This window comes from Rattus norvegicus, chromosome 8, assembly GCF_021556685.1.
Source record: "Rattus norvegicus strain SHRSP/BbbUtx chromosome 8, alternate assembly SHRSP_T2T, whole genome shotgun sequence".
NCBI classification, from domain to species: domain Eukaryota; kingdom Metazoa; phylum Chordata; class Mammalia; order Rodentia; family Muridae; genus Rattus; species Rattus norvegicus.
The window spans coordinates 117,549,074-117,571,607 of NC_141541.1; the positions used below are offsets into that span (position 1 = coordinate 117,549,074).

General features: G+C 45.4%; 1 protein-coding gene across 2 annotated transcripts; it reads left to right on the forward strand.

Annotated features, from left to right (window-relative positions):
• Positions 1 to 10,241: 10,241 nt before the first annotated feature.
• On the forward strand, positions 10,242 to 21,872 carry Spink8 (serine peptidase inhibitor, Kazal type 8). 2 transcript variants are annotated; one of them, XM_087561456.1, is made up of 7 exons: positions 10,327 to 10,363; positions 10,526 to 10,591; positions 13,038 to 13,114; positions 15,338 to 15,393; positions 16,822 to 16,943; positions 19,836 to 19,878; positions 21,618 to 21,872. In XM_087561456.1, the coding sequence occupies exons 3-7, from the start codon at positions 13,048 to 13,050 to the stop codon at positions 21,633 to 21,635; spliced, it is 306 nt and encodes a 101-aa protein (XP_087417582.1). In that variant the 5' UTR covers positions 10,327 to 10,363; positions 10,526 to 10,591; positions 13,038 to 13,047; the 3' UTR covers positions 21,636 to 21,872. The 2 variants fall into 2 exon arrangements, with proteins under 2 accessions (NP_001100330.1, XP_087417582.1); NM_001106860.1 differs by lacking the exon at positions 10,526 to 10,591 and having other exon boundaries at positions 10,242 to 10,363.
• Positions 21,873 to 22,534: the final 662 nt, after the last annotated feature.

Genomic DNA, 22,534 nt, shown 5'->3' on the forward strand with positions numbered 1-22,534 from the left:
CTCTAGCGAGACCCTGTAGCCCCTCCCATTCAGACTAGGCCTACTCCTCCTTCCTCCCTACTTTCCACCTCCGCATACCCTGCACACTCTACTTCCTGGGCTAGTGACTGGACTTAAGGACGCTAAGCACCCCCTCCAGTACAGAACTGCACCCCAGTCCACTTATGTCTTTAGTCAGGTCTGCTCCTGTGATGTTTCTTGCGCTAACACAAAGCAGCAAATGTGGTCCCGCCTTCTTGGAACATACGCCTCCAGAGGATAGGCCGACTTCCTGTCTCTGGGGACTGCATTTAGGCAAGTGGACGATCCTCGGCTAGTTTGATGACAGAGAAGCCTGACCTTCCTTACTCATCTTCCTCCCCAAGCATACAAGGAGCCCATCCAGAGGGGTAACACCCGAGTGACCTGCCACCTGGTGGCAGATGTAGGCATTAACTGCAGCCGAGATGGAGCTAAATCTGAAACCGATTAGAACAGCTGAGCCAGGGCCAAAACACTCACACACCCCCACACCCCCACCCCCGAAACATGAGGTAGATGGTTTTTTTTTTTTAAACGTCGAAGTTTTGCAGGGCAGTTTGAATGCAGTCATGTGTAACTGATAAATTATCACGAGATGAACCAATCTCTGATTTTTTTTTTTTTTTTTTGGTTCTTTTTTTTCGGAGCTGGGGACCGAACCGAGGGCCTTGCGCTTCCTAGGCAAGCGCTCTACCACTGAGCTAAATCCCCAACCCCCCAATCTCTGATTTTTGTTTTGTTTTTTGACACAGGGTCTCAATGTAGCTCAGGCAGGACTTGAACTTGCTAAGTAGCCAGAGGGAACCTTGAGCGCCTGATCCTCCTGCTTTCACCTCCCGGCTGCTGGGATTACAGGCCCGCGCCATCTACCTATCACATCTGGGTATCAGTTGCTCTCAAACTCTTATGCCCCCTTCGTAAATTTTGTGTTCAAAATCACAGCTAAGTCTTCGCTGTAGTTTTGAAAGAACTGTATTTCAGAAATACATTCTGCTTGTCTGGAAAGCGAAAATTCTGCTGAGAGTTTATAGTTTAAGAAAAAGGAAAGGGAATAATGGCTCAGAACATAAAGCTCTTGCTGTCCAAGCATAAAGGACCTGCCTGCGTTCAATCACCAGTGCCTACCATGTCCATTCTAGCACCGAGGAGGTAGAGGAGGAGGAAGATTCCTGGCCTGTCAGTCTGGTTAGGCCAGCTCGGAGGTCAGTGGGATCCTGTGTCAAAAGGTAAGGCAGGGAATGACTAAAGAAGATCCTCAAAATTGACCTCTGGCTTCCTCAGGTACATGTATACTTGACACACAGGTACATGTGAACACACACACACACACACACACACACAAACACACACACTAAAAATGTATGCTGGTTAGATTACAAAAATAACTACAAACTCACAAAATAAGAGCAAGTCTATCTCGTATCTAAGGTGTAATTACTAGAGCCTGTCAGAAGGAATCTGCTGTCCCTCTGCTGCCCCCACCCGGGGCCATGTGGATCTTACTGGAGCACTTAGAATCCGAGATCGGTTACCTCGAGTTGCTGTTTTCCGTGTCCACGGAGGGACTGTTACTGATCAGAAGTAACTACTAAGTTCTCCAGTGAACCAACATATCGCATCTGTCTCCCACTGACCCAGGAGACTACTGTGGTCTCGGAGCTCACCACGTCGGATAGAAAACAAAAATGAGGATACGGTTAGTCCATAACGCGTCAGTGCCAGAGGCACACCCCAGGACTTGGTGTGAGTGGCAGCCCATGGATGTTGGCCCTCAGTGTGATCCGACCTAGATACAGAGGGAATCAATGACGATGTTGTTTTAAGATGGAGGGAAACCATGAATCTCCTTCATATCCTCGGTAGCATTGACTCATCTGTTGGGTTCTACTTTTATTTTATTTTTATATTTACTTATGTATGTATGTATGTATGTATGTATTTATTTATTTATTTATTTTTGGTATTCGAAACAGGGTTTCTCTGTGTAGCCCTGGTTATCTTGGAACTTGCTCTGTAGTCCAAGCTGGCCTCTAACTCAGAGATTTGCCTGCCTCTGCCTCCAGAGTGCTGGGATTAAAGGTGCGCATCTCCTCACCCGGTTGGAATGCACTCTTTTTTTTTTTAATTATTTTATTAACTTGAGTATTTCTTATTTACATTTCAAATGTTATTCCCTTTCCCAGTTTTTCCCAGTTTCCGTGCAAACATCCCCCTAATCCCTCCCCCTCCCCTTTTTTATGGGTGTTCCCCTCCCCACCCTCCCCCCATGCCGGCCTCCCCCCAACAATAGTTCACTGGGGGTTCAGTCTTAGCAGGACCCAGGGCTTCCCCTTCCACTGGTGCTCTTTTTTTTTTTTTTTTTTTGGAGCTGGGGACCGAACCCAGGGCCTTGCGCTTCCTAGGTAAGCGCTCTACCACTGAGCTAAATCCCCAGCCCCTCCACTGGTGCTCTTACTAGGATATTCATTGCTACCTATGAGGTCAGAGTCCAGGGTCAGTCCATGTATAGTCTTTAGGTAGTGGCTTAGTCCCTGAAAGCACTGGTTGCTTGACATTGTTGTACATATGGGGTCTCGAGCCCCTTCAAGCTCTTCCAGTTCTTTCTCTGATTCCTTCAACGGGGGTCCTATTCTCAGTTCAGTGGTTTGCTGCTGGCATTCGCCTCTGTATTTGCTGTATTCTGGCTGTGTCTCTCAGGAGCGATCTACATCCGGCTCCTGTCAGTCTGCACTTCTTTGCTTCATCCATCTTGTCTAATTGGGTGGCTGTATATGTATGGGCCACATGTGGGGCAGGCTCTGAATGGGTGTTCCTTCTGTCTCTGTTTTAATCTTTGCCTCTCTATTCCCTGCCAAGGGTATTCTTGTTCCCCCTTTTAAAGAAGGAGTGAAGCATTCACATTTTGATCATCCGTCTTGAGTTTCGTTTGTTCTAGGCATCTAGGGTAATTCAAGCATTTGGGCTAATAGCCACTTATCAGTGAGTGCATACCATGTGTGTTTTTCTGTGATTGGGTTACCTCACTCAGGATGATATTTTCCAGTTCCAACCATTTGTCTATGAATTTCATAAAGGCATTGTTTTTTATAGCTGAGTAATATTCCATTGTGTAGATGTACCACATTTTCTGTATCCATTCCTCTGTTGAAGGGCATCTGGGTTCTTTCCAGCTTCTGGCTATTATAAATAAGGCTTCTATGAACACAGTGGAGCATGTGTCTTTGTTATATGTTGGGGCATCTTGTGGGTATATGCCCAAGGAATGCACTGTTTTTTTAAAAAAAAAGATTTATTCATTTATTATATATAAGTACACTGTAGCTGTCTTCAGACACACCAGAAGAGGGCATCGGATCTCTTTACAGATGGTTGTGAGCCACCATGTGGTTGCTGGGAATTGAACTCAGGACCTCTGGAAGAGCAGTCTCTTCACCTCTCTCCAGCCATCTCTCCAGCCCTGGAATGCACTCTTAAAGTAAGTGGAGCATCCTTGAGAGGGTTCTGTATTCTTCAGGTGAGGGCAACAGAGCTACTAAGAAGCCAGGATCCCTGGGTACCAGTGAGATGAGAGGACTCCATCTAACAGGACCGCAGAGGTCACAGTTCATGGTCAGAAGCAAGGTGCACTTGCTGAAACCAGAAACAAGGCTGGCCTTGCCACTCAGGGGTCTTGAACCACAGGATTGATGTCAGTGGCAAGCACACCCGACTGTTCCTAGGAGTGGGGCTCTACAGGTGGTGATGCTCACGGCATTCATGATCTACAGACAGAAGCAACAGAGTGCAGAAACCTCATGCCAGCCACCAGGCAGAAAACCATGATCCTCTATGCAATTTTGATATGGATCAGGTCTTCCGCACAGAGCCCATTGTTTGAATGGGATTTGTATGTTCTTGAGAACAGACCATTGCAGGGATAGAAAGCATTTATTACCTAGTCTTTGCCTAGCGGGACTTACGGGGAAAGGAACAATCCTAGATCTATTGAGTAGAGCTGAATGAGCTCCCTCTGATGCCATGGTGATTAAAAAACCAAGTCACTTATAACTTTCACAATAACCTGGGAGACACCGAAACCTGAGGTAAATGGCCCAGACCCATCCTGTGTAGTTTAGTGGTTCTGTGAATTCCCTCCAGTGTCATTTTCCTGGTCTGTGATATAAAGTTACGGCAGGCATACAGGGCAGTGGCAGAGACAGATTCTGGCAAATGACTCGTGAAGTAAGATTCATCATGGTGAGTCAGCCAAGGATTGCCTTGAAGGATCAAAGCATTATAAAGCAGTCATGCTTCATTCTGGCAAATGAAGCCATTTGAAGAAAGGGGCCATCTATTGCATCCTATGTCGAACTACTGTAAAAGCAGCCTAGGTCACGCCAGGGGGAAGTCAGCCAGCAAACCCTGGCCTGTGGCTATTTCCCGATGGCTCTGTGCACCTGTGTTTGCTGATAGAGCAGGTAGGCAGCCTCTGAGCAGTTACCCACTGGAAGAATGTGTTCTTTCCTGCCTGATCAGAAGGAAGAGCAAAAGCAATGACCATTTTCCTAGAAGAGAAAGTCATTCGTATTGACCCTCTACAGCTTCTGGGAAGCTGGGAGTCGCTTCTTGCTGTTCCTCTTAACAAACACACACACACACACACGCACACACATGCACACACACAGAGACCATCACTGCTAAGCCACTGTCTGAACAGTGAATTAGGAGGTGAGCATGATCTAAAAATGAAAATGCTAGCCAGGTGACACAGACTTTTTATCTCAGCACTTGAGAGGCAGAGGCATGTGGGTTCAAAGCTAGCCTGATCTACTTTTTTTTTTTTTTTTTTTTTTTTTTTTTGGTTCTTTTTTTTCGGAGCTGGGGACCGAACCCAGGGCCTTGCGCTTCCTAGGTAAGCGCTCTACCACTGAGCTAAATCCCCAGCCCGCCTGATCTACTTTTAGCAAATTCCAGCAAAGCCTATGTGGGGTTATGCATATTATTCCTTCTAATTGTGATAATTGCAAGAGAATCTGTAATTATTACCAAATGGTTTATTTAAGAAAATATAAGAAGGGGTTGGGGATTTAGCTCAGTGGTTAGAGCGCTTGCCTAGGAAGCGCAAGGCCCTGGATTCCGTCCCCAACTCCGAAAAAAAAGAACCAAAAAAAAAAAAAAAAAAAGAAAATATAAGAAGGAAAGTAGCTCAATTAAAAATATTTAACCCTTCAGCAGACAGGATGAAGGAGTTGGGTTCCCAGTACCCACACCAGGCAGCTGGTCACTGTCCTGGAGTTCCAACGCTCTCTTCTTGTCTCTGTGGGCACTTGCATTCATGGGACCATACCCCCCCCATAAACGTATACACATAATTAAACATAATAAATGAATAAAAAATAAGCCACGACAGTCCCCAGCTCCGAGAAAAAAAAAAAAAAAGAACCAAAAAAGAAAAAATAAGCCACGAGAAAGTGAAAACTTAAGGGCTCTTTAGAAAGTCATTTGCGTTGGGTGGTGGTCTGCTAAAGCAGACACGTGAAGGAGTGCTTCACTGAAGCAGACACAGGAGAGAGGATGTTCTGCTAGAGCAAGCAGGTGAAAGGACGCGTGGTGTCTTCGCTAATGACACACATGTATTGGTCCACCTTACAGTGGGTGGTTGAGCAAGACTCATGGAGGACACATGATGTTTGGAGGGAGTTTAAATAGGACTTCACGGACAGTGACCAAGCCTGAGCCTAGCTTGCTTGCTTGCTTGTTGGTCTTACATCTTCGCTGATCTTCACTCTACTGAGAGAGGCACAGCTGAGAACTTTCCCTGGCATTACTGTTGGCTCTGGTCCCTCCTGCTGACTCTTGCTAGTTTGACTGAGGCTGTCCCTGCTAGGTCACGCCACCGCTGTTGCTATCCCGACACTACCAAAGTGGACTGCTGGTGTATCTGTGAAGTGTTTTCAAGTAGATCAAACTGTGACGTGTGAACTGAACTGTAGATTTCCTGACACCGAAGATGGGATTTGAAACAAAGAACCATTTCTAAACAGGTCCACTTCCCCCCACATCCTTTCTTTCCAACTATCTCTGGTGGGTGATGGGCTAGAAGGGAGGTTAAAGTGTTTAAGGACCATCATTAAAAGTAGGCACTGGGGGTTGGGGATTTGGCTCAGTGGCAGAGCGCTTGCCTAGGAAGCCCAAGGCCCTGGGTTCGGTCCCCAGCTCCGAAAAAAAAGAACCAAAAAAAAAAAAAAAAAAAAGAAAGCATGTGATGGGCTGGAGAGATGGCTCAGCGGTTAAGAGCACCCGACTGCTCTTCCAGAGGTCCTGAGTTCAATTCCCAGCAACCACATGGTGGCTCACAGCCATCTGTAAAGAGATCCGATGCCCTCTTCTGGTGTATCTGAAGACAGCTACAGTGTACTTATATATAATAAATGAATAAATCTTAAAAAAAAAAAAAAAGAAAGCATGTGCTTCCAGAGGGATAAGAGGCTGTCATGACAGGAACAGCAGGCATGGAGGCCGGAGCACAAAGCTCACAATTCTGTAAGCAGCAGGGAGGCAGAGAAAATAAAGAACTGGAAAGGCGGTGTGGCCTTGAGTTGTCCAGTGACGTACTTTCTCCTCTCACACCTTCAAGAGAGACCTACACAAAAAGGACCACTGACTGGGGACAAAGTACAAACAGCCGACCGTGTAGGAGACATTCTCATTCAGAACACCACAGTAGTCAACAATAGCCCTCCACCAGTGTTCGGTTTCTAAGACATCACTTTAGAATCTTGCTGTGAGTACTTGGTGACTCTCCCAAGTGAAAGGGATGGTCGATTAGATGTCACTGTCATCAGAGTCTCTTTTTCTTCCCATATCAAATGAGTGACTTGGATTAGAAAACATCAAAGCAGTATCAGGTCTGATTTCTTTCATTCTTTTTCTTTTTAAATTTTTTTTAAAGATTTATTTATTTATTATATATAAGTACACTGTAGCTGTCTTCAGATACACCAGAAGAGGGCATCGGATCTCTTTACAGATGGTTGTGAGACACCATGTGGTTGCTGGGAATTGAACTCATGACCTCTGAAAGAGCAGTCGGGTGCTCTTAACCGCTGAGCCATCTCTCCAGCCCTCATTCTTTTTCTTGATTGCTTGTTGAGTCAGGGTTTCTCTGTGTAGCCCTGACTGTCCTGGAACACCCTCTGTAGACCAGGTTGGCCTCAAACTCAGAGATCCACCTGCCTCTGCCTCCCACGTGCAGGGATTAAAAGCCTGCATCACCACTGCCTAGCAGTTTTCTTGGTTCTTGGTAAGTGTATAACCTAAGTATTTGGATAACTTTTTAAAAAAAGATTTATTTATTTTATGTATATGTAGCTGTCTTCAGACACACCAGAAGAGGGTGTCAGATCTCATTACAGATGGTTGTGAGCCACCATGTGGTTGCTGGGATTTGAACTCAGAACCTCTGGAAGAGCAGTCAGTGCTCTTAACCACTGAGCCATCTCTCCAGCCCCACATATTTGGATAATTTAACATGATTTTTTTTCCATAAAATCATTAAATTTAAGTAACAGCTTCACAGTCACATAAAATTTTACTTTTTAAGTATTTCTAAAACATATGCCATCAATATGTATGATACCATTCCTATTCCAGAACAAAGGTTTCCCTCAGCTCTCTTTATGCTGCCCTTGTTAGAGTTTGCTTGCATTGCAATAAGCTAAGCAAGTTCTTATTGTTGCTTTCTTATGAAACTAGTGAAGGTGACCCTGGTAAGTTCCCCGTAACCTGCGCCTCCAGGCATGCGCTGCCCTTTCTCCCATTGACTGAACACACAGATAAATGCGAAAAGGTCTAACACTACACTTTTTTCATTATCACATTTATTTATTTACTATTGGGTGAGCATTGGATGTGAGGCAGAGTGCACCGTGGAGGGAAGTTCTCTCCTCCACCGTGGCAGGTACTTTTCTCCTCGGGCATTAAACTCAGGTTGTCAGACTTGGTATCAAGCCTGGTTTATCCACTGAGCCACCTTGCCAGGCTTAGCTTTTTTTAAAATTGTGTAAAAGGAGACAGTGTGTGGGTGTTTTGGCTTTTGTTGTCATTGGTGGTGGTTGTTGTTGTTTTGGTGTGGGGAGGTCCAAAGACAGCCTGGTGGAGTTGCTTCTCTCCTACTTCATGGGGACTATGGAGATGGAATTCAAGTCACCAGGCTTACAAGATAAACACCTTCACTCTCTGAGCCATCCTGACAGCCAGAGCTAACTTTAAAAAAATTGTTTTTTTTTACTTTGTGAATCCTTGTCCACATGTATGTCTGTGTGACACATGCGTTCCAGGTGCCCACAGAGGCCAGAGGAGGGCATAGGATCTCCTGGAGCTAGAGTTAGGAAGGCTATGAGCTCATGTGGGTTCTGGAAACTGAAGCCAGGTTCATTACAAGAGCAATGTGTGCTCTTAAAAACTGAATATCAGCAGGGCCATGATGGCATATGCCTTTGAACCCAGCACTTGGGAGGCAGAGGCAGGTGGATCTCTGTGAGTTTGAGGCCAGCCTGGTCTACAAAGCAAGTCTAGGACAGCCAGGGCTACACAGAGAAATCTCTGTCTGGAAAACAAAACAAACAAACAAACCCCCTAACGATGGTCTAACATCTGGGAGGTAGAGGCAGTAGGTCATCCTCAGCTTCATAGAGGCTTCAAGGCCAGCTTGAACCAGATGAGAGCCTTTCTCAACAAAGCAACCAGTAAAAGAGAGGGCCGAGGAGTTAGCTCAGTCAGCAAAAGGCTTGCTGTTTAAGGATACAGAACCAACAGAGGTATGAAGAGAGTGAATTCGCAGTGCTGGCCCTGGGGGAGGCAGACTTCTGGCCTATTTTACTTGGCAAGCTCCAGGCCAGTGAAGAAAGACAAGGTCTTAAAAAACAAGACGGGGGGTGGGGGGTGGGGGGGGGTTGGGGATTTAGCTCAGTGGTAGAGCGCTTGCCTAGCAAGCGCAAGGCCCTGGGTTCGGTCCCCAGCTCCGAAAAAAAGAAAAGAAAAAAAAAAAACTTAACTACACATGCATGTGTCATGATTAATATGGGGTGCAAGTGTCTGAAGCTATTCTGAACATAATTGTCGGGCAAGACTATAATAGCTCACGCCTGTAATCCCAGCACTTGGGAGGCAGAAGGAAGAGAGAATTCTAGCTGCATAGTGAGGCTTGGGTTTCAGAGTGAGTCTCAAAAACCTGAAACCAGGAAGGTGGCTCATCAGATGGGGAGCTTCCTGCTCTTCCAGAGGACACAAGTTCAGTCAGTGCCTGCCCCCAGTTCCTAGCTCACAAGCACCTGTAGCTACAGCTCCAGGGGATCCAGCGCCTTCTTCTGGCCTCCATGATACCGGTACATTTGAGACAGGTAGACACATAGAAATAAAGTAAATTCTTTTTGTTATTGTTGTTGTGGTGGTTTCCTTTTGAGGGAAGGTTTCTCTGTGTAGCCCTGGCTGTCTTGGAACTCACTGTGTAGACCAGGCTGGAATCCAACTCACTTAAATCCACCTGCTTAAAACAAAAAACAAACCTAAAACAGGGCTGGAGTGGTGGCTCAGTGGTTAAGAGCACTGACTGCTCTCCCAGAGGTCCTGAGTTCAATTCCCAGCAACCACATGGTGGCTCACGATCATCTGTAATGGGATCTGATGCCCTCTTCTGGTGTGTCTGAGGACAGCTACACTGTACTTATACATAATAAATAAATAAATCTTAAAAGAAAAAAAAACAAACTAAATCAATCAATCATCAATCATCAGTGTGGCAGGGTTGTGTACTTAGAAGGTAGAGGCAAGAGGATCATTTCAAGGATATCCTCATCATCTAACCCAGCCACAGGAAACCCTGTTTTAGAAAACAAAAGGAAATCAAGTATGCCCTGTTTGATGGCAAATAGCAAATGATAGTGAATTTGGGAAGAGGAGTTAATTAGCTGTCTAGTGGCAGTGGACAATACACACCATCCCCAGAATGCTGGAATGTGAACTCTCAGCCATAGGGAGCATGGAATTCATAATCTGAACTGTATTTCCCTTTTTTTTTTGAGATGAAAACCTCAGTATGGCATATGTAACCTTGGAACTTGCTCTGCAGACCAGGCTGGCTGCCCTCAAACTCCCAAAGATCTGCCTGCCTCTTCCTTGAGTGCTGAGACCAAAGGCCTGAGCCACTGCAGCCCTGACTGGAATTTATTCTTTTGAACTTCAAGCTCACTGCTTCCAGGCGCTGTCCTGAGACAGCCCCGCCTCCTCTCAGTCTTCCTATTTCAGCCAGCTTCGACTCTTCCAGCCGGCCAGTTTCTTGGAGCAACTGTGGGAGTCACAACAGGTAACATGCATAACCAACTTGTAATTTTCTGAGAATGAAAGAGTGTTTTATTATTTAGTTTTATTCAGGGAAAGTCAGGGGCTGAAATTACCCAGACAGAATGCACCGAAGCCGTTTCCATCCTGCAAGTGAGCTCTCACTACCAATTCTCTGACTTTCTAGGGAAATTTCATCGGTTACTATTAACACAAAGTGATATGTTACCAAAGCTTAAGGACGGGCGCGGCGGTGAGTGTCTGAGATTCTGTCCCTTTCTGTCTGTTGACTTTCAGGTCCCACACTAGAGGTGGCTTCAACTTTAAAACATTTATTGGAAATCTCTTGGCACTTATCCCTCCACTTCACAAATATTATTAACCTTTTCTGGTATCTTATTCATTTTGCTTTAAAAATATTTTTCTTTCTTTTGCTGCTAAACGATGAGACATATGTAGCTTTAATAATCTATAAAAAGTCATAGCTGGGTACAAAGGCACATTCCTTATTTGGCCAGAAGCAACGGGGCTGAGTGTCTCTTTCCAAGATCAGGAGCTGTGTCTGAGTCCTTGTCGTCAGCTCCAGATAGCTGGGCCTTCTCGGTGATGTCACTGTCTCCACAGTTCTCTCCCTCTGGGCTGACTGTGACCCCCCTCACTTAACAGTATATGAGGGCTGAAAACAGTTTTCAGCCTCCTCTTCTCTGATACCAAAGGGGCTTCAGAACACTAAGAATTTCCCTCAGAAATAAGTTTCATAAAAGTTCAACTTAACAAAAAAGAAAAAAAGGTCTTTTAATTTAGATTCCACGGAGTCTGTCCGTCTGTCCACTGCAACCACGCTCTCCTTACTCCGTATGGCATCATACAGGAATGACTGTTTCTGCTCCACTACTCTTATCCTCACTGTTGATGGGGTTTCATCCCCTTCCTCCCTTTTGGAGTGACTGAGGGGTGGGGACCCAGTTGTCACCACCACGGGGAAGGGGAAGGCACTCCTGCTTGTGTGCTCCCAGGTCAGGGGCTCTGCTTCACAGAGCAGGCACACTCCCTAAGGAGGCCACTGCTCTACACAGAACGCCATGTTGTGTCAGAATGTCATCGTTGACAGGCTCCCAGCAGGAAACGGTTATTTATAGACTGAGTGTATGAATCCATTTGGGTAGGAGGAGGTGGCTGTTCCCTTTGTGCCTCTCAGTGCTTTTGTCACATACGGGTTACAGTCGGCCAACGCTGAACACTAGTAATGGTCTTCCCTGTTCTTTAGAATTCCTCTTCCCTAAAGTCCTCCGTCATTCATTTTAACCAATATGGAATCAACAGAGAAACTAGGCTTCTCCTCTAAGTACCTATTCTGCACAGGTCCTTTTAAAGCACCATTGAGAATGGAAAAACAAAAAAAGAAAAGCTGTTTGGTAAGTTGTTGCCTTCACAGATCACTAGGGAAAGCCTAAAACCACAGAAAGCACAAAACATGGACCTGCGCTCATGCACAGAGCTGGCCTTAAAGAATTTGATCAGATAAACTGCTGTGGAGACGTAGGAAAAGCTGGCGTGAGAAGATCTGGAGATTGGATGCACGCCGTGATCCCACACTGAGGCAGGAGTGTCAGCCTGAACTACAAAGTGAGTTCAAGGGCAGCCTGGGCTAGAGTGAGACCCTGCCTCAAAAAAAACCAACGAACAAAAGCCACAGTAGTGGCCTGGAGATATGATTCGGGGCACATTAAAAAAAAGTGGGGAGAGTGACCAGGAAGAATGGCAAAATCAGGACAAAGTGACATCCAGTAGACATACAATGGAGTGAGCGACTGAATCATGGTTGTGCTGTCCCATGAAAGCATTCCCAAGAACACTGTCCTGTTCACTGTTCTGCTGCTGTGAAAAGACAGGATGACCAAGGCAACTCTTAGAAGAGAAAACATGTAGTTGGGATTGCTTACAGATCAGTTCATTCTCATCGTGGGGAAGCATGGCGGCAGGCAGGAAGACACGGTGCTGGAGAAGTAGATGAACGTTCCACACCGGGTTCTGGCAGCAGAAAGAGGGCAACACTGGGCCTCACTCCAAACCCCTTCCTCCTTTAAGGCCACACCTCTTCATCTCTCTCAAGTAATGCCGCATGCTGATGGCTGAGCATTCAAATACAGGAGCCTGAGGGGAGCACTCCTATCAAGCCACTGTGAGAGGACTCCAGACTTAGCAGGCCCTGAGGCCTTAGCACAACTGAGTTCATGATGGAAGGACCATTCAGGCTGTGAAACTCAGCAGACAGACAGCATCACCTGCCAACACGAAAACAAAGGCCTAATCCATCAAAATCCAGAGTTCTGGGAAAGGTTCTAAATGTACTGACCTTGCTTCTTAGCTTCTGTGGTTTGCTCTCAGGTAGGGGTTAGAAAAATCACTGAAGAGAACAACGTGAGACTCATGTTATTTCTGTTGCAGGAAAAATGATTCTGCGGATGGTTCTCACAGAAGGAATTTCTCCCCCAGAGAACAGAGCGGGTGGGGAAGAACAGGAAAGGTTACTTTTCTCTACCCTAGCGAACCAGGAGAGATAAAGGAGCTGCTCTCCTCCCAGGGAGGGCTGATAGCATTCACTGATGTCTTTAACACTGAGCTGAGGCACTTTCAGTCAGGAGTGTCTTCCACAGCTGAACACAAGCCGGAGGGCAAATAACTGCTTCCTTCCACAGATCTGTCACCATGAAGGTGACCTTCTCTGTTGCCGTCCTTGTTCTAGCCATCTCAGTGTGGACTTCCTTTGCAGTTGGTGAGTTACGAGCTCTTGCTCTATCCACATTTTCTGCAATGTATCTAATCTATGGGGATATTAGAGGTGTAAATGCCATTAGATTCATTTGTTCATTTGTTCACGGTGCTGGAGATTGAATACTTTATTCATTCATTCCAGCTAAGCATTGTACCATTTAGCTATATCCCCAGTCATCATTTAGATTTATTTGATCCTTAATTCCTCATCTTGCAGATGAAGCAGAAATCTGCAGAGAGAAAAGATTCACACGGTGTCACTGGTATCAGGTCTGGGAGCTGGATCCCAGCCTTTCCAATCCAGAGCCACTGGTTTTCTGAAACACTAGTTTATCAAGAGGACACACACCAAGAAGCACTCATTTCCACAGTTCTTTTCTGTACATATCTCAAGTCCCAAGGGAACTTCTGCAGGCTCTGTAGAAGGAGACTCTATTCTGGCTAATGATTGACGGTGTTTGGCAAATGCAGCATCCACAGTTAACCATAGAGGCTCTGGGGGCCCCACACATTCTTTTTCATTTATACATTTTTTTTCTCAGCATTTGCTGCATCAGTGACAGCTATCCATGTGGCCCATTTGACAGATGTCTTGTCTGAAACGGAACATTGGTTATCAATGGGAATTATTTTTTTCAAGTCCGACCGAATGTTCGCTTAGTAACCGCTAAAACTACTGTAAGACATCATCCATATTCCTCCCAAGACTTTTAATACCATCCCAGGTTACCCAGGGCCCAGCACTAACTTATTACATATATACTGTGTGCTGTGCACTAAGCTAGATACCGCACATGGCAGTAATGTCCCCACTCAGTAGGACACACCAATGGTGGAAGATACAGTGATACCATGACCCATGCCAAGTATAAATAAATAATTTCATAGGTGACTCAAAAGGAAAGTACGGTAAGAGTGTGAAGAGGTCAGGGAGTGGTTCTCCACACCTTTAATCCCAACACTCGGGAGGCAGAAGCAGTCAGATCTCTGTGAATTGAAGCTTGAGACCGGCCTGGTCTATACAGTGAGTTCCAGGACAGCCAGGGCTATGTAAAGAGACCCTGTTTTTCAATTACTTGAAGTTATATGACTCAACTATAATTAATTATGTCTGACTCTTCCATAATTACATGTAGATTAGTGAAACTCAACATCCATTAAGGTGTCTCAGTATTAGTATTACAGATAATTTATAACCTAAAATATATGTTCTTAACCAACTAACACAAATAACGAGTGGCAGGGATGGTTGAGGGTGGCTCAGTAGAGAGCTTGCCTAGCATGCACAAAGCCCTGGGCTCCATCCCTGGTGCCACACAACTGGACACAGAGACACACATCTGTAATGCTAGCACTCAGGAGGTAGAGGCAGCAGGCTCGGGAGTTCAAGGTCATCCTGGACTTATACAGTAATCTCAAAGCCAGCCTAGGCTACATAGGACCTTAAAGAAGGGTGGTGGGGCAGGCTATCTAGCAGAATAAAAGGGACTAGTTGTCAGGGGAGAGAAGAAAAGAGAGAGGATGTGGAAGGTACAGGGAGGAATATTACCAATGAACTCTCCTTTAAGGTTTATCTTATGTGCATGAGTGTTTTGCTGGCATGCCCATATGTGGACCATGCTTGTGAACTGTCACCGTTTGTTCATTGCTTTCAGAGGCAAGAAAAAGGCTCTGGGGTTCTGGGTGGTTGTGAGCCATTGTTTGCATGCTGGGAACTGAACCTGGGTCTTCTGTAAGAACAGTTAAGTGCTCTTAACTGCTAAGCCACCTCTGCAGCCTCAAAAAATAGCTCACAATTATGTAAACGTGTCTTGGTGAAACCCATCACTTCATAAAACGATATATACCATTCTTTTTTTTTTTTTTTGGTTCTTTTTTTCAGAGCTGGGGACCGAACCTAGGGCCTTGCGCTTCCTAGGCAAGCGCTCTACCACTGAGCTAAATCCCCAACCCCTATACCATTCTTTAAAAAAGAATTTTTAAACATGACGAAAAGTTAAAACCTATGAATTTTTTACGTTATTTCCCTATGAAGTGGATGGACCAGATCTCTCTCACACTCCTGTTTGTTCCTGTAGAGGTCAGTTTGTGCTAAGAAGGAACCCTGGGCTCTAATGATGGGATGGGATGCTCCTGAATGACAAGCAGGGCCCCCTTCTCCCAGCCTTTCCCCTGAGGTCATAGACAGGGCAGTTACTCCTCTGCATATGCTTCTGTCTTCCAGATTTCTTCCTTCCTATGGGCTTTCACACGACGGAGGAGCTTCTGAAAGAGACAAAGGTGAGCTCTATTCCTAGGTTCCAAGAACAGGAACAGAGAGAGAGCCAGCTTCCCTCCCAGGGCCTTCTGGGAGGTGGGGAGCAGGAGTGACTTGCTTGGGAATATCACGATCGTAAGAGAGTCCAAGCAAGCCCGGTTCATTTGCTTGCCCCTTGGAGCTTCCCGACTCACTACTCCAATCTACAAGCTACCTGTGAGGACCACCATTAGATGCATGAAGAGGTCATGGCTCAAATTCAGGTTGGGCCCATGCTGGTGTGGACATTATTTCCACAGTGATACCGAGGATATTTATCCGTCACTCTCACACCCAAACCCCAAGATGCATTCTGTCAACCTTTCCTCTTAACTGTGTTGTGGTAAGTGTGAGTGTTCTGCTATTTAAGACAGTACAGTCTGTCAGTCATTCACCAATACTTATAAGAAATGCCAATTTTTGCCAGGCATGATGTCTTATGTCAGTTCTAGCACTGGGGAGACACAGGTAGAACGTTCTATGTGAGTCTAAGGCCAGCCTAATCTACATAGTAAATTCCAGGACATACAGAGACTCTGTCTCAAAATCAAACAAAACAAAAAACAAAACAAAAAACAATAAAAATCGAGTAACAAAAAACAAAAAGTAGAAATATCAAAAAGTGGTAGGGGCTGGGGGTTTAGCTCAGTGGTAGAGCGCTTGCCTAGCAAGCGCAAGGCCCTGGGTTCGGTCCTCAGCTCTGGAAAAAAAAAGTGGTAAATGAGCTGGGTGGTGGGTACACCTTTAATCCCACCACAGGGGAGGCAGAGGGGCAGGTGGATCTCTGAGTTAGAGGCCAGCCTGGTCTACAGAGTGAGTTCCAGGACAGCCAGGGCCACACAGAGAAAAAAAGTAGAAAAGGAAACAACAAAAAGAAAATTAAAAGAGGGCACTCCCTCAAATTTTTAGAAATTCCTTTCCTTTTTTCTTAAAAATCTAATTTATGTGGGTCTATATGCGCACACAGCACATGTAAACAGGTCCCACGGAAGCCAGAGGTCCCCTGGAGCTGGAGTTACAGGCAGTTGTGAGCCATCTGGCATGGGAGCTGGGAGCCGAATGGAAGAGCAACGGGTGCTGAGCCATCTCTCCAGCTCCAGAGATGCCCGTTTGGAAAGACATTTGCCAGCTTTCACTTTCTATACTGTGACATTGACACCTTGTGATTTGTAGACCAGAGGCTTTCTTTCTGAGAAGGAAGAGGTGGGAGGCTAGGAAGTGCACAGAGCATCTATGAGAGCTACGTGGGTAACAACGGTAAGGACCAGGATAGATGGGCAGGATCTGAAGCCCGTCTTCTGAGCTCCTGGTCTAGTGTGCCTTACTCTATCCCCCATTACCACCAACAGGGGCCAGAGGGCCCGGGGGGGGGGGGGGAGACAAAGGAAGCAGTGCTCTGTGTCTCGCTTCAGGCCCTGTGCGTGAAGAATGTACAGATGTGCTGGATACTTACCTACTTCAAGCTCAGTGAGCCGATATGTGGCAGTAACCAGGTTACCTACAATGGCGAGTGCCATCTCTGCTCCGAAATTCTGTGAGTTCATTTTATTATTCCTTGCCTCAGCCAACCCCATTACACCTTTCCTTCACACACCCTTCCATTGCTTTTCCATTTCTTCCCTTCCATTTCTCTCCTCCTGCTCCCCAAAGTTGAATGGGATCCTGTTCCAATCATGCAGAAACAGAAAGTCACAGAGGTCAGGGTGCAGAGTCTGGCACGGACAGTGACCAACGGAGGGAACGCCATAGCAAGCAGGCACAGCATTCAGAGCATGTGACCATAGCCCAGTTGGCTCACCAGGCTCTAGAACAGTCTACTGAAGCAGAGATGGGCGGGCAAGATGGCTCGGGGAGGTGGGAGTGGGGGTGGTGAGATGGCTCAGGGAGGTGGGAGTGGGGGTGGTGAGATGGCTCAGGGAGGTGGGAGTGGGGGTGGTGAGATGGCTCGGGAGGTAAAGGCCCTTGATACCAAGCCTGATTTGGTGTTTCATCCTAGGGACTCACACGGTTGGACAGCCCTAAACTCCAAAAGTTGTCCTCTGACCTCCACATGCACACCATGCCACACACATGTACACAAACACATGCTCATGCATGAACACAAAATATGTAATTAAAACACATCTTAAAGAGGAGGGGGGATGGGCATAAGTGGAGGAATGGAAAGGAGGAAGAGGAGGAAGAGGATGGGGAGGAGGGGGAAGCTGGGTGATAGGTTTGCCCAACTAATGGTTTATTGGTCTTTAAATGGAGATTATTCTCCCACATAGTTTGTGGGGTTTAGTTTGTTTGTTTGTTTTGATGTTTGTTTGGTTTAGTTTGGGGCCTGTGACATTTAGCTTTTGTAAATAACTGCTAAATGCCCAACTCTCTGATCCAAGGCACAGAAGTCTGTCTATCACATATGGCTAAGTCAAACATCCCTCCCTCCTCAGCTTCATCTTCTTTAAGAAAAAGAATAATCTTCTTGGTCAAGTAAAAATGAACTTTGTTTGGTGTTCTTGGTTGTACAAATACTAAAACTTGGGCTGGAGGGATGGCTCAGTGGTTAAGAGCACCGACTGCTCTTCCAGAGGTCCTGAGTTCAATTCCCAGCAACCACATGGTGGCTCACAACCATCTGTAATGAGATCTGACGCCCTCTTCTGGTGTCAGAAGACAGCTACAGTGTACCCACATACATGAAATAAATAAGTCTCAAAAAAATGCTAAAACTTACACTAGAGCCCATAAAAGTTGTGAGGTGATTTTTTTTTTTGGTTCTTTTTTTCAGAGCTGGGGACCGAACCCAAAGCCTTGCGCTTCCTAGGCAAGCGCTCTACCACTGAGCCAAATCCCCAACCCCTTGTTTTGTTTTTCAAGACAGGATTTCTCAGTGTAACCAGCCTTGGCTGTCTTGGACTCACTTTGTAGACCAGGCTGGCCTTGAACTCATCGAGATCCTTCTGCCTCTGCCTCCTGAGTGCTGGGATTAAAGGCCTGTACTGCCATGTCCAGCTGTGAGGTGAATTTTTCTGTCAGCCTTAGTGACTGGCATGGATAATTGCCTTCAGTAGCAGCAGATGCTCACGGCACAACAGACCAAGAGGCGTTGCTACATACAAACTCACTTTTACTATATTCAAAAAATTAGGGATTGAGGAGAAGGCTCAGTGGGACCGTGTTTGTGACAGCAGTATGAAGAACAGAGTTCAAATTCCCAACGGTCACTTGAGGAAGGCAGGCATGGCTGCTTGCTTGTGACCCCAGTGCCAGGAGCAGAGGCAGGAGGACTACTGTGGTTTGTTAGCATCAGCCTAAATCTGGGATCAGTGAGAGACCCTATCTCAAGAAAACAAGGTGAAGGAAGGGACATCAGGGTATCTACATGTACACAGGGAAACAGGTACCTGCACACACATGAGTAGACAGCACACGTATACAACACACACACATACATACACACACACACACACACACACACACACACACACACACAGAGGCTAAGTAAACATATAAACATAGATTGTTTCCTTGAGCTGGGCTATAGCTCAGGGGTAGAATTCTTTCTTGTTATAGGTGAGGCCCTGTGTTCAATATCTCCAACAATTCAAAAATAATTATGGTGTACATCTGTGATCCTGGCACTCAGGAGACAGACAGAGGCAGATGTTTGTGAGCTGGAAGCCAACCTGGTCTACAAAGCAAGGTCTAAGCCTGACAAAGCTGCACAATACATCCATCTAAAACAAACAAACAAGCAAAACCAGAAATAATTATAATAATAAAGTATATTCATCTGGTGTTGGTAATGCACACATTTAATCCCAGCATTTGGGAGGCAGAGGCAGGCAGGTCTCTGAATGTGTATACGCATAGCACGTGTAAATACAGGAGCCTGTGGAAACCAGAAGAGGCCATTGGATCCCCTGGAGCTAGAATTACAGGCTGTTGTAAGCTGCCCAACCCTCTTCTAACCTCCATGGGTATACATACATGCATACAAGCAAACCACACATACATATAAAGTAAATGCATCATATGCATATTTTCCAAAAATACAAAATACTTCTTTCTTTTTTTTTCTTTTCTTTTTTTTTTTTTTTTCAGAGCTGGGGACCGAACCCAGGGCCTTGTGCTTGCTAGGCAAACGCTCTACCGCTGAGCTAAATCCCCAACCCCAAAATACTTCTTTCTTAATGTTGTTTAAGACTACCAAGAAAGAATTGGTAGTCGTGGCTTATGGCATACTACAAAGCAAAGATAATCATTTCAAGCCAGCTAGTGGTAGTGCACACCTTTGGTCCTAGCACTCGGGAGACAGAGGTAGGCTACTCTGAGTTCCAGGACAGCCTGATCTACAGATCGAGTTTTAGGACAGCCAAGGCCTTGTCTCAAAAATAAAAAAAATAAAAACAACAATTTCATAATATAATTTTTTTTCCAGATTTGAAGACAGAACTATAATTAAAGTGCATGATGGGCCATGTGTAAGTAAAGTCTATTTTCCTTTTTCCTTTTTAAAAGTAAAGCAAGGGGGGTTGGGGATTTAGCTCAGTGGTAGAGCGCTTGCCTAGTAAGCACAAGGCCCTGGGTTCAGTTCTCAGCTCCGGAAAAAAAATAAATAAATAAAAGTAAAGCAAGAAATAAACATTATTATGACTCAACAGGATGACAATCCATTCTCCTAAATTTCGAGTTAAACACTAAGACTATGTTAGCATTCTCTTAAACTGTGTTAGAAAATATTTTATTCCTATGATTATTGCAGCTTCTGCCTGATCTCTGGTACAGAAATAACTGCACGTGAGTTAGTAGACATCTGGAAGAACCTGCAGGCAATGTCATCATCCCCACCTCCCATATCTCAGGCAGAAAACAAGAACATGTATCTCTTCTTCCTTCCTTTTAACAACTCCCTCTCCCGTGTGTGTGTGTGTGTGTGTGTGTGTGTGTGTGTGTGTGTGTGTGTGTGTGTGTGTGTGTGTTTTAAGACACAGTGTATCCCTGGCTGTCCTGGAACTCTCTATGTAAACTCGGTTGACCTTGAACCCACAGAGAAGCACTGGCCTTGCCTCTGCTTCCAGATTGCTGGACTAAAGCCACGCACTTGCACTTTAATATTCAGAAAAACTGACAGAAAAATAGGCAAAGACTAGTTTTACAGAAGAAAGAGAAAAGTCAGATCTGAAATGCTAGCACTTAGGAGGCTACAGCAGGATTATAATTTTGAGGCTGGCCTTGCCTCCACTGTAAGTCCTTGTTTCTAAAACAAGAATCAGGAACAGGATGTGCTCTTGGCCTTGTTCATGATCTAATTAACATGTAAAGCCGGGTCAAATGCTTTTGGACAGATTCGAATTGAAACAATAATTTACCAGCTATACTGGGAAAGGCTGGTAAGTATCCAGTGCTGGTGGAGGGAGACAAGAGGACAGAAGTCTCACAATGGCTGGAAGGAGGGAGGACTTAAAGTCACTGTGGAAAACAACCAAGTTTTAGACAATGTAACAAATTAAGTACAATATGTATCTTATGGACCAGTATTTCCAAACCTTGAAAACTGTAAAGATACATTCTCAGCTTTGCAGAGTGACACACATGTCTACGGCAGTGTTTATCATGGAGTGAAGCAAAGGAGACTGAATGAGTGGTCGTTCCTCCCCACAGCCTTGCACAGGGCCCCCATCTGTATCATGTAACAGGAGGGCTGCTCCTTATTGCTTATCCCCAGCCCCGTTCCTGCCTAGTTTCACCCCCTTTAGTTGTCTTCTCTCCCAATCCCTCACAGATCTTAAAAGTCAGAGCTCTTAGTTACATCTCATATTCAAAGGAGCAGAGGTCTGGAGCGACCATGTGACTTACTTCAAACGCTGAGCTGGAAAATCGATAGGGCTGAACTTTGAATGTGGACACGAGTTTCCCATTCCGTTCTTCATCCAGCTCTTGTTCTAGCCTGGTCTGCCATACGCCTCTAATCTAATGCTTCTCCTTTCCACCTGTTCTGCTGGAGTGGAGTCCTCAGAATCACACAGGCAGGGCTTGCCTCTCTGCCCACATCTACTCTGTTTTCTTTTTATCCTGCAATGAGATCAGAATATGTCTAGTCTGCCTCAGTTTGGTGTTCAGCACCCTCCCGCTGGATTGTGGGTAGTGTGGTTACCAATGCATTGGCTTCTCTCTCACTCTCACTGACTTCAACTCTTCTAAACAAACGTTTCTCTTACAGGAAACCTCCTCCGATTAGTTTGGACAAAAATAAAAGTTACTGAGTTCCCGGAGAGCACATGGAGCATGATTGACTCTTCGAAGATACCCAATTCGGGAGACAGGGTCTGGCGTTCAGTGGTAGAGTGCACTAGTGTGCAGGAAGCCTTGGGGAGTGTTAAAAGAGAGCAGCTCCTTGAGAGAACACTTTGGTAGTAGAAGATACTTGGATCAAATTCATTGATTTGTTTCTTCAATAAATGATTCTCAGCATAAACTTGGCTGGTAAACATTTTCTCCGTTAGTAAGAACCTTTTCTTTTTGCAGGGGAGAAGGTAGGGTTTATTTGTTTGTCTGTCTGTCTGTTTGTTTGTTTGAGACAGGGCTTCTCTGTGTGGCCCTGGCTGTCCTAGAACTCACTGTGTAGACCAGGCTGGACTTGAACACAGAGATCCAACTACCTCTGACTCCTGAGTGTTGGGATCAAGGGTGTGCATCACCATCACCACCAACTGGCAAGAATCTTTTCAATATACCAGAAACTCAATGTTCCCATTCCTCTATATTTTCACATAAATTGTGACCAAATGACCAATGAAATGTAAAATGTGGGAAGTAGCAGCAATGTTTACAAGCTGAGGGCTTTGGTCATAATTGAGTTTGCTATGTATCCTGTGAGCAGTATAGCTCTCAGCATGTCTCATTACAACCGCACCATAAAAGGGTACTGTGTAATGTGCATCTGTGTACCACAAGCATTCGCAATACTGCAGAAGCTAGAGGAAGGTGTCAAATTCTCAGGAGTGGAGCTCTAGGTGGTGACAGTCACCTCATGGATGCTAAGAATCAAACCTCAATCCTCTGTAAGAACAGCAATGCCCATAACTGCTAAGCCACCTCTCTAGCTCCAGAGATTTTTTTTTTAAAGATTTATTTATT